The 12,070-nt window shown below is 47.4% G+C and overlaps 1 protein-coding gene and 1 long non-coding RNA gene across 5 annotated transcripts in view; one reads left to right on the forward strand and one right to left on the reverse strand.

The window, feature by feature from the left end:
- Window positions 1-162: 162 nt before the first annotated feature.
- On the reverse strand, window positions 163-4,708 carry LOC147270868 (uncharacterized). Its single transcript, XR_015112576.1, has 3 exons — window positions 4,680-4,708; window positions 1,304-2,124; window positions 163-1,183 (listed from the first exon to the last, which is right to left on the reverse strand). It is a non-coding gene; the product is annotated as an uncharacterized LOC147270868 (long non-coding RNA).
- LOC147270869 (protein NLRC3-like) overlaps window positions 1,231-12,070 on the forward strand; it is a 16,479-nt gene continuing 5,639 nt past the window's right edge. For 2 of the 4 annotated variants that reach the window (XM_086201948.1, XM_086202036.1), the window contains exons 1-6: window positions 1,231-1,345; window positions 5,799-6,003; window positions 6,144-6,254; window positions 6,433-6,511; window positions 6,613-6,808; window positions 6,990-8,784. In XM_086201948.1, the coding sequence (XP_086058074.1) occupies window positions 5,813-6,003; window positions 6,144-6,254; window positions 6,433-6,511; window positions 6,613-6,808; window positions 6,990-8,784 (2,372 nt within the window). In that variant the 5' untranslated portion in view covers window positions 1,231-1,345; window positions 5,799-5,812. Of the gene's footprint in view, window positions 1,346-5,798; window positions 6,004-6,143; window positions 6,255-6,432; window positions 6,512-6,612; window positions 6,809-6,989; window positions 9,174-10,351 lie in introns of all 4 variants that reach the window. The other 2 variants (XR_015112495.1, XM_086201865.1) reach the window with 2 other exon arrangements.

Raw genomic sequence — 12,070 nt, forward strand, 5'->3', positions numbered from 1 at the left:
TTCATCCAGGAGTGTGGCTGAGAGGAGCAGAGAGAGAGAGCAGTGCTGTGTGAAAGGAACTAAACTCCACGTTCCAGTACACAGAGCTTGATGGGCTCTGTTGGTCCTCTAGCAGTCAGACCTGGGTTCAACACTGCTGCAGTTCTACATCTGGACCACGTTTTGTTCAAGTCTAATTCATGTTTCCCCTTCACACAAAACTGGTCATGCATTTGTTTTAAATCAAAGAATTCTTGTACTTTATTCCATCAATGTGAACCCTTTGTTCATGGAAACTGTTTCATCTAGCAAATCTATAACCTGCACTTCTTCTGAAGATCTTGTGTCGCTCCATGTTGGAGTTCCAAAGTTGGAGGTAAGAGTGAGGGTGTGAGAGGAGGGCTGGACGGGTGAGGAGGGAGAGGTTGAAGTGGACAAAAGGCCAGGCTGCAGCACAGATAGAGGAGTTGTTGTTGCCCAGTTCTGATGGAGGAGTCAGAGTGAAAGGAGGGATAGGAACCTGAACGAGTGAAAGGAGAGGTGTGTATGACTGAAGGGGAAACGCCTCCTGGCTCCTCCAGCTGTGATTGGTGGGAATGGTCAGTGGGCGTGACTAAGGTGTGTGTGGGTATTGTAGTACAGTTGACTCATAGCTTGGCAACCAGCCCAGAAGATACACAGACACAGAAAGTTAAAAATAGTCCCCCCGCGCTCACCTGGACTCCTGCACAGACGTTCATGTTTTTCCTCGTCTTTTATTCCAAGTGCCAATAGAAGAACAGGTTAAAGGTGCAACTTGTAAAATGAGTATCGTATCAACCGTCCTAATCGGGGCGAAGAACCCAGAGCTTTTAAAAGAAAGGTTAGAAATTTCTGAAAAGTGGGAGAAGCGAACCAAAGGGACGACCCCAGCATGGCCCAAGGGTGGCACCTCTAATGTGTAAAGACTTCAGTCAGATAACAACATGAATAATATTGATGGCAGTTCAGGTCTGAATGGGGGAGCAGGAGGAAAACTGGGAGATGATGATGAGACCCTGGACAGAGACAAGCTGCAGCTGTTCAAAGACGTCTCTCAGGGAATCCTGGAAGAACTCGATGTGACCTCATGAAGGTCTGGAAGTGTTGAAGCAGGGACAGGAACTCAACTGCTGCTGCTGGGATCCATCTGATCTGGAGCCATCATAGAGGCAGGCAGCACCATCTAGTGGAGAGATGGGACAACTGCATGTAACTGGTTTCTGCCTGTGGCCTGACTGGTTTTCAGGTTGTTCTCGTTGACTTGTTATGAGGAAGCGACGCCAGATCAAATGCACATAAACACCTGGCCTGAGGAGGGAGAAGGAGCAGCGTCTCTCTGATCCAGGTATGAAGGCCATGATTAATGGACATGTCTGTCCATGTCGGTCACCTGTTTGTCTTGAACCGCTAACTGAATTAAAGGAGGGGGAAGAAGGAGGGAAGAAAAGAACCATTGAACGAGTGTGCAGGTTGAGTTCAGCAGGTGAGAACCCCCCAGACCAACAGGATCCCTCTGACTGAGTCGGCTCCCTGCTTGAGTGTCCAGCTGAACCGTCTCCATCAGGAGGTGTGAAGGTGGGATTCTAGCTGGTTCACAACGAGCGTCAGTGGGAACGTTCACAGCAAACCAGCAGCGCTTGGTTTCTCATGTTGCGTCATCAGGGAAGAATGCAGGGAGAGTATGAACGGGTCCAACCGGATCTTAACATGCCAGACTTCACACTGGAGTTGAGGGACAGCCGCTGTGTCTCATCCAGACATGAAAGAGGGTCCTGACCACAGCATCATTCAGTGTTGCTGTTTGAGGTCCTGGAGGCGGAGCAGCTGCTAGAAAAGCCTGAGTTTATGATTCTGAGCTGTTGGAGGAGTGAAGCTGAGACTCAAACCTGGAATCTGATCCGAACCATCAGAGTTTCCTGATGCTTGGATCAACATTCCGAGTAGGAATGTTGGACTGAGATCTTTCCAAAGTCAGAGCTGCTGGTTCCTTCACCTGCACTCGCTGCTTCATGGAGATTCTGTTCTCCATCAGAAGGTGATGACACCAACAGTCTGATAGTCAGGTTGTCATGGTGATACGTTTGTGACTCTGGTCCCAGGTTGGGACCAGAGTCACAAACTGTTCTGTGAAACACAGAGAAACACAGCAACAATGAAGACACAGCAGCCCGTTCATCGTCCAGATCATGGACATAGTAAAGAGTAGATCCCGCATCCGCCGCTACCACGAATGGGCGCTGTCGAGAAATGCCGCCACCAACTTGGTCCGGTCGCCCGCCTCACTCTGCACCGCTGTTTAACCGGCGCAATGAAGTCTCAGCGCATTAAATGAATCATAGTTCGCTCAATACTACGCTATTTTTTCCTCTACAAAAGTCATTCAAAGATTCATGATGGAGGCCATAACTTTTTGGCGTTTTCAAACACTCATAATGAATCAAATAATATTTTAGAAGATGCCGGCAGTGGCTGTAGATGCCATAGTAACATAATTAATCAAGGATAACTAGGTTAGAGCTGGTTCCTGCTACGTCTCAGTGATTATTAAAAACTGGCCATTTTAATTGGCTAATTTAATATATATTTATTTGATTATATTTGATTTTGTTTAATTTTATAGATCTGTATACACACACTAATAATGTCATATAGAAGCAGACTGTCTACTTTAATAATTGGAAAATTGAAGAAATACCCACAAATATAGAGCCTACATATCCAAAAATTGCACAATTTCAAGTTAAACCTAAGAACATCCATCCATCATCATCTTCTGCTGCTTATTCCTACACATTAAGGGTCGCAGGGGGGCTGGAGCCTATCCCATCACCTATGGGCAAGAGGCAGTGTTCACCCTGGACAGGTCACCAGTCCATCACAGGGCCAACATACAGAGACGAACAACCATTCACACTCACACCTACGGTCAATTTAGAGTATCAATCAGCCTCGTCCCCTCTTGATGTCTTTGGACTGTGGGAGGAAGAGAGAACCCACACAGGAACAGGGAGAACATGGAGACTCACACAGAAAGATCCTATGCTGGAGCCGGGACTCCAACCTGGAACCTTCTTGCTGTGAGGCCACAGTGCTGACCACTGCACCACCGTGCAGACCCCCAAGAACATATGAGATAATATTCAATTTGTAGTCATAGTACAATGAATACTATTAGTATTAATAGTATACTATAAATAGTACCATAAACTGAGCAAACACGTACTGTAATGCTTAAAGTAGTATTTTTGTGGCTGCCGGGTCATCCTGAGGAGTCTCAGATCTGCTGGAGGCAAGACAGAAAGACAGGGATGGATGGATAAGATGGATAGATACAAAAAATCTTTAAAAAAAAAGAGTTCACTTTCCTACTTTCTATTTTATTCCTTCAAGTTTCTTCTCTCCCAAACAAAGTTTTCCAATCGAATGCTAATCTGTTGCTAACACCAAAGTTGCTATAATTGTGAATAAGTCAGCTGTCTTCAAGTGACTCTACCATCAGGTAGAATGTTGAGGAAACGTTTAATCCTACTTGTGAAAAGTTAACCCTTGAGCCCTGCTCGCTACCGTCCGCACACTGGCACAGGAATACGGCGCACAGTGCTCCGGCATCGCTGAATCACCATACGAATGACTGGAGCGTATGGGAGCTTGACCGGACCAAGATGGCGGCCGTATTTCTCGCTGCGCAGCAGTCCGAGCGGTGTCTACTCTTTATTGTGTCCATGGTCCAGATCGTGTCTGAGGCATACCACCCAGGCGCACCTGCTCCTGTGACGAAGGTTCCACCCTGATGCGGCACATTTTCACCATGTTTCAATGTTGAAACTGACATAAAATTTAACATGACAGCGATGTTGTTCAATTCTATTAAGGTGGTATTAAACCCTGGCAACAAAGAAATTTTTTTTTAATTAAATGAATATCTAAACAGGCTGCACGGTGGTGCAGTGGTCAGCACTGTGGCCTCACAGCAAGAAGGTTCCGGGTTCGAGTCCTGGCTCCAGCACAGGATCTTTCTGTGTGGAGTCTCCATGTTCTCCCTGTTCCTGTCTGGTCCCTTCTGTATATAGCTGCTTTATTACATTTGTGTATCACAACTGGGGAAATAAATATTGTTACAACTTATGCAACTCTGTCGTGTTTTGCCATCAGTGGTTTAATGTCTGGATCCCACCACTGCCACCAAATGTCACACCCCAGACACGGTTATGGGTAGTGTGAGACCCAGACATTAAACCATTGATGGCAAAACACGACAGAGTTGCATAAGTTGTAACAATATTTATGTCCCCAGTTGTGATACACAAATGTAATAAAGCAGCTATATACAGAAGGGACCAGAGGTCTGTAATAAAAATAATCAAAACTAAATAACAAGCTCAAAACCAAAGCATAATAACTCAGATACAAATCAAAATATTTAACAATGATCAAATGCGTACATTCTATGTTTTAGCAGTATACTTTCAAGAATAAATCAAATATGCATATTCTGTGTTTTAGCAGTCACAATACTTTCAACAAGAATAAATCAAATATGCATATTCTATGTTTTAGCAGTCAATACTTTCAACAAGAATAAGTCAATGCGCATATCAACCATGGTTTACTCTTAGCTTAATCAATAGAAAGAACATCATAACTTGGAAACAATAGAACTTTTGAGAAACAATATTCACCTCTGGACCTCAGCAATGAGCACCTCACCCCAGCAGCGTTAACAGCAGACTGCCTTGTAAGCCCACTCTCACCCCTTATATACTCTCATGGCCCCTCCCACCAGACAGACCAAAGACCAGTTAAGGGGAGTTGTATTGTTTTCCCAAATTGTTCTGTGTACCTTAACATACAGCAAAGAAACACCATGTCCTTCAGTGACCATATATATCTGCTACTTTGCAATAAACAAATGTCCAGTGTCCTTCATTGACCAAACCCATTCACATGTCCATGTACTGTTCGAGTTCCCCTGTCTCCGGACAGGGAATGGTTCGCCCCAATTTGGGCGTAGCCTTCGACGCCTACTTAAAGGCTCCAGCCCCACCCTGACTCTTTTAGGATCCAGTTCAGAGCCCTGGTGAGGGAGAAGGTTGTAGGTTTTGTGAATAAATGTCCTTTAATGTTGCTGGTTGTTTCCGGGTTTGTCCATGTTATCCCACCAAACAATTGTGCACTTATTGAGGTGGGTTAGGGACAAACAGTGACAGTGGGGTCTAGACTGTCACAGGTTCTCTCTGGTACTCCAGCTTCCTCCACAGTCCAAAGACATCAAGAGGGGACGAGGCTGATTGATACTCTAAATTGACTGTAGGTGTGACTGTGAGTGAGAATGGTTGTTTGTCTCTGTATGTTGGTCCTGCGATGGACTGGCGACCTGTCCAGGGTGAACCCCGCCTCTCACCTGTAGATGCTGGGATAGGCTCCACCCTCCCACCCCGCGACCCTGACTAGTAAGGAATAAGCGGCAGACGACGATGGAATATCTCAACACAAAAATGGTCGCACTATTTTTGGGCATGTCACACGTTCATTTGTCAGACTTTGATGTTGGATCTGATAGCAGCTCTTTCAGTTCAGAGCAGCTCAACCAGACAAAGTTCAACTGTCCTCCTGGAGTCCAAAGGTTCAGGTCTTCTTGCTGCTATCAGATGACTTCCGTCCTCCAGACAGAGAAGAATGAATGTCTCTCCACCATGTTTCTGAAGAGGAGAAGGATTTGAACTTGGAGGAGTCACAAGTTTGGGTCCTGAGATGTGAAGCTTGTTGATAAATGAAGGTGTTGTTGTGTTTGTGTGAAGGTTTGAACTCTGATATGAATCAGAGTGAGGACCTAGAGGAGGGAGCCCCTCCCCAGAAAACCAGGCTGGACTCTACTGGTCCTGGAGCTGGAGCTGGAGCTGGACCTGGAGCTGGACCTGGACCCAGGTGTGTGTCCTTCAGAAGCAACGCCTGTATGGATCAGCCGATTTCTTTCAAAGATGGTCAACAGTCTTCTGGTCAGAGGTGAGCTCTGAGGACTGAAACTCATTTTTCTCAGGCATTTTTTTTATCGTCATCATTAAAACGTTTGACCTTCAACATTTTCCTGTTTTCCTGGATGATTTTTCCTGATCGTCAGCATTGATCAGTGTTGTTTCCATCAGGTTCTCTCAGAGGACACCAGACCCCCCCGAACCCAGCTGTGTGTCCATGAAGAGTGATTGGTCTATGGGTCTTCCTCTCAAGTTCAAAGGTGGACTGGAGTCTGATCCCAGGTGAGAATGTAAACTGTCTGTTCTGATACGATCTCTTCCACTCAAGAGCAGGGGGCTATGGGCAGGTCTGGGACCAGCCACAGACCCCCCCATCTCTGCTGGGTCCAGGTCCCTGCTACCATGAAGGTCCCTGGTGTTCCTTTACTATTGGTTCTTTGACTTCATCTTGTCTCCACAGACTTGATCAGCAGAACTCAGATGGTCTCGGTGGTGAGTCCATCCAGCAACACCCAGCACACCTGGACTCCATCTTTATGGTCTGTGAGGGTTCAGTCACTCACTGGAGACCAGCAGGTTTTCAGTCACATGACCTGTTTTTGCCTCCACTCGTTTCACTCTGACATTTATTCTGTTCCAGCTGCTGGAGGAGAAGATTGTTGACTTTGTGAAGAAGGAGCTGAAGAGATTCCGGAGGGTTCTGAGTCCAGATGAACCAGAGGAGTGGTTGGATGATGAGGAGGAGCAGAGGAGGAGCAGAGAGGCGTTCATGAAGATCACACTGGACTTCCTCAAGAGAATGAATCAGGAGCAGCTGGCTGACCGTCTGCTCAGCAGTAAGATGATTTGAACAGCTTTAAAGCTGGAGTGCATCATGTTTTGATCCAAATGAAGGTTCCTCACATTCAAGCCCTCGTCAAACCAGTTCCAGCTTCCTTCCTGCAGCACCCAGATATATCAGGACCAGGACGAGTCCCAGTGTTCACCCTTGACTCCATTTGTTCTTTGTTCATTCAGGAACTTCTGCAGCCTGCCAAAGTCAACTGAAGTCCAACCTGCAGAAGAAGTTTGAGTGTGTATTTGAGGGGGTCGCTAAAGCAGGAAACCCAAGCCTTCTGAATCAGATCTACACAGAGCTCCACATCACCGAGGGAGGGGCTGCAGAGGTCAATGAGGAACACGAGGTCAGACAGATTGAAGCAGCATCCAGGAAACCAGCCGCACCAGAAACAACCATCAGACTAGAAGACCTCTTTAGAGCCTCAGCTGGAAGAGAGACAGCAGTCAGGACCGTGCTGACAAAGGGAGTGGCTGGCATCGGGAAGACGGTCCTAACACACAAGTTGACACTGGACTGGGCTGAAGGCAGAACCAACCAGCACATAGACTTCATGTTCCCGTTCACCTTCAGAGAGCTGAATGTGCTGAAGCAGAGGAACTTCAGCTTGGTGGAACTTGTTCATCTCTTCTTCTCTGAAATCAAAGAAGCAGGAATCAGCAGGTTGGAAGAGTTCCAGGTTGCGTTGATCTTTGACGGTCTGGACGAGTGTCGACTCCCTCTGGACTTCCACAACAACCGGACCGTGACCAATGCTACAGAGTCCACCTCAGTGGACGAGCTGCTGACAAACCTCATCAGAGGGACACTGCTTCCCTCCGCTCACCTCTTGATGACCACACGACCTGCAGCAGCCAATCAGATCCCTGCTGGGTGTGTTGACATGGTGACGGAGGTGAGAGGGTTCACTGACCCCCAGAAGGAGGAGTACTTCAGGAAGAGATTCAGAGATGAGGAGCAGGCCGAAACCATGGTCTCCCACATCAAGAGGTCCCGAAGCCTCCACATCATGTGTCACATCCCCGTCTTCTGCTGGATCACTGCGACCGTCCTGGAGGACCTGTTGACCACCAGAGAGAGAGGAGAATTGCCAAAGACCCTGACTGAGATGTACATTCACTTCCTGGTGGTTCAGGCCAAAGTCAAGAAGGTCAAGTATGATGGAGGAGCTGAGACGGATCCACACTGGACTCCAGAGAGCAGGAGGATGATGAAGGCTCTGGGAAAACTGGCTTTTGATCAGCTGCAGAGAGGCAACCTGATCTTCTATGAATGTGACCTGACAGAGTGTGGCATCGACATCAGAGCAGCCTCTGTGTACTCAGGAGTGTTCACTCAGATCTTCAGAGAGGAGAGAGGACTGTACCAGGACCGGGTGTTCTGCTTCGTTCATCTGAGTGTTCAGGAGTTTCTGGCTGCTCTTCATGTCCATCTGACCTTCATCAACTCTGGAGTCAATCTGCTGACAGAGAAACAAACATCCCGGAGGTCACGAGTCTTCAGAGGTGAACCTGAACTAAAACACCTGCACCAGAGAGCTGTGGACCAGGCCTTGAAGAGTCCCAATGGACACCTGGACTTGTTCCTCCGCTTCCTCCTGGGTCTCTCACTGCAGACCAATCAGACTCTCCTGCAAGGTTTGGTGTCACAGACAGAAAGAAGCTCAGAGACCAAACAGGAAATAGTTGAGTTCATCAAGACGAAGATGAATGAGGATCTGTCTCCAGAGAGAAGCATCAACCTGATCCACTGTCTGAATGAACTGAACGATGATTCTCTGGTGGAGGAGATCCAGCGTCTGCTGGGATCAGGACGTCTGTCCTCAGCTAAACTGTCTCCAGCTCAGTGGTCGGCTCTGGTCTTCATCTTACTGTCCTCAGAAGATCTGGACGTGTTTGACCTGAGCAAATATTCAGCTTCAGAGGAGGCTCTTCTGAGGCTGCTGCCAGTGGTCAAAGCTTCAACTGCAGCTCGGTAGGTGGATGAAGTCCTGGATGTGTGATGAGACTTTTACCAGTTGAACTTCATATGTGAGGAACACCTCTGGTTCTCATCCTCCACCCTCTCATGGTCTGAGTCTCTGTAGGAAGTTGGAGCAGGATAGAACAGGAAAGAACAGAGACCAGAATGTGGTGGAACAGGGAGGACATTTGGCCGATGTCCCGTCCAAAGAGTTTGGTCAGAATGATGAGAGCAGAACATCCTGAGCTGGACTACTAGATATTTCTTCTAGTTTAACAAGCTCTCCTCCACATGAAGGGAAGGCATTCATGAGGGCTGAAGTTCAATCATGATGTCCATGTTCTGTTTCTCCAACAACTGATCAGAAGAGTCTTTTTGTTCTGATCTCATCAGATGTCTGTGTAGGTTCTCATTCATCCAGGTCATCGTAGATCGAAGCGAAGTAAAATCTGGTCAACTGGAAGTAAGTTTATCTTGAAGACGTTTCACCTCTCATCCGAGAGGCTTCTTCAGTTCTAGTGAAGAGTGTGGAAACTCCAGCTTATAAACCTATGTGGGAGTGGTCAGTGCTATTGTGGTGGAAACGACCCTCCCGAGACTCACCTGGCCTCCCCAAACGACAGTCGTGGTGCAGTGTCAGGGAGTTTCAGGGGTGGTCGTTAGGGAGTTTCACCGACCACTCAGATGCTAATGGGCTGTGCTGGCAGCAGTCGTTCCACATGGGTCTTTCAGCTGAGCTCTTTGGGGAAGCTTTGAAAGGACTTGGTTGTAAATAGGAGAAAGGAAATGTCGCAGTCCACCTCCTCTGTTCAAAGATGGTTTCTCTATCTTGACGTGGATGGCTTCTTTAACTCCTCTTTCAAACCATCTGTCCTCTCTGTCGAGGATTTGGACATGGTCGTCCTGGAAGGAGTGGCTTTCCTCCTTGAGGTGGAGGAAAACCGCTGAGTCCTGTCCTCCAGAGTTGGCTCTTCTATGTTGGGCCATGCGCTTGTTGAGGGGCTGTTTGGTTTCCCCTATGTAGAGATCCGTACAGTGAGGTCTGCACGGATCTGCCTGCAGAGGAGGTGGACTGCGACATTTCCTTTCACCTATTTACAACCAAGTCCTTTCAAAGCTTCCCCAAAGAGCTCAGCTGAAAGACCCATGTGGAACGGCTGCTGCCAGCACAGTCCATTAGCATCTGAGTGGTCGGTGAAACTCCCTAACGACCACCCCTGAAACTCCCTGACACCTCACAACGACTGTCGTTTGGGGAGGCCAGGTGAGTCTCGGGAGGGTCGTTTCCACCACAATAGCACTGACCACTCCCACATAGGTTTATAAGCTGGAAATTCCACACTCTTCACTAGAACTGAAGAAGCCTCTTGGATGAGAGGTGAAACGTCTTCAAGATAAACCTACGTCCAGTTGACCAGATTTTACTTCGCTTCGATCTCATCAGATGTTCTTCTGGTTTTACTTTGTTCTTCTCCTCCTTTTCCTCTGGTGGATGCTTGATAAATTCCCTCCAGAGCCTATTTTTCTTCTTAAAGTCTTTCTCCAAACCCTTTGTTCACCTTGGTTCCCTCCTCTTTAGGAACTTGTCTCAACTCCTTCAACAGACAACGTCGGTCAAAAAGAGTCCAAAATGGCTGTCAAACCTCATCCTAGGATTCCCTGCTGTCCTCTCCAGAAACTTCCTGTCAATCAGGACTCTCAGGTTCTGCTCTGAGCCTTCATTGCCTCTGGTGATTTGTTCCATCCAAACTGTTCCTCTGCCTGTTTGTTCTGAGTTTGAAGTTCTTCTTCATCTCTGCCACTGTAAACAGGCAAATGGTGGCTCCCACCAGCCACTAACAGTTGACTTTCCTCTGTCCATCAATCACATTGATAGAAAGATTGTCCATCAGTGCTGCTCTGTTCTCTCAGGTTCTCTTAGGTTCTACAACGACTGGATAGAAACTCCACTCAACATGAAGGAACAAATTCTGCAGTTTTGAATGATCAACAGATTTCACCAAATCCAACAAACCAAACTCTCACTTTATCCTGATGCTCTTCATGTCATCCTGGAAGTGGATGAAACTGATCGACGCGTGACCCGGCGCTCTAGAAACACAACTAACTAATATGGTTCTGCATCTGTCAGCCTCAATTTCAGAGGTCACACATCCATCAGCTTCTCAGTAACCATGGTGATCTGATCAAGAACCTGGCATTGAAGAGCAACAGCCCCCTCTCTCTCTGACCCTGGTTGGACTAAACCTTTCAGAGCCTCTCCTCCATGCTGCAGCTCATTATCATTCAGCCAAGGCTCCAAAGTTGCTGCTCACTAAATCTCTGCTGAAACTGATGACGCTCTCTTTGATTGAGGAGAAGTTGCTGCAGAGCCTCCTGCTGGTGAAGTGAAGGACTGAAAACTGCTCCATTTGACTCCAGAACTGAACTTCTCTTCAGAATAACAGTCACAGTTCAAGCTGATGTTCTGGTGGAAGTGGATCTCTGATCAGTGACATTTTCTAACTCCTAAATTGTTGGATCTTGACAGCAGAAGACTTCCAAAGTGTGGATTCACTCATTTTCTTCCAGTTTTCCCAGATTTATCTCTCCCAAACTGAGGTTGCTGATATTTCACAGCACAACTCCATTGACAGTGGGACATCTCCTCACTCCTCGTCCTCTCCTCCTCAACATTCAACATTGTCATGAATGTTGATCAAGATCTTCCAGGTCTCTGACCACTGTCACTTTTACCTGCTCAGGTGAGCGTTCAGTCTGATCAGGACTCTCCAGCTCCTCTCCACCAGTCCTGAATTCTCTTCCTCTTTGTCAGGATTCTGTCTCAGTCTCAGTTTGTCTTTGTGAGAGGCTCTTCTGCATGGACACCTGGACTCTTTGCTCCTCAGCTTCATGTTTTCTGCTCACAAATGGAGCGATGATGCTGAGCCTGTTGTTGTGTCTCTGGTTTGGTGGACGAGCAGCGATCTGGTCCCTGTTCATAGGAACCTCTCTGTTGTTGAAGAACTCCCTGACTCGCTGCTCAAGTGACTGCAGTTCACCTCTGGGTGCGTCCTCACCCTGCTGGTCAGCAGCTGTGAGGCAGCAGAGGTGCGGTGGCTGGTCTCAGGTCCAGACATCACCAAGTCCTCGTCCTTGTTTGTTGCTCCAAATCTTCCCCTCTCTTTTCAGTCTCTTCTCTTCTCTGGTCTTCTTCTTTGATGGCAGCCTTCAGGTGCTGCTCTTCATCAGTCTAATCTAGTTGGTCCCTCTGTTGCTGGCAACCTGACGTCGATCCTCTGACTTGAAGTTCAGAGAC

Source organism: Aulostomus chinensis, chromosome 1, assembly GCF_037954235.1.
Source record: "Aulostomus chinensis isolate RoL2024-O1b breed Wild chromosome 1, RoL_Achi_v1.0, whole genome shotgun sequence".
Lineage (NCBI taxonomy): Eukaryota > Metazoa > Chordata > Actinopteri > Syngnathiformes > Aulostomidae > Aulostomus > Aulostomus chinensis.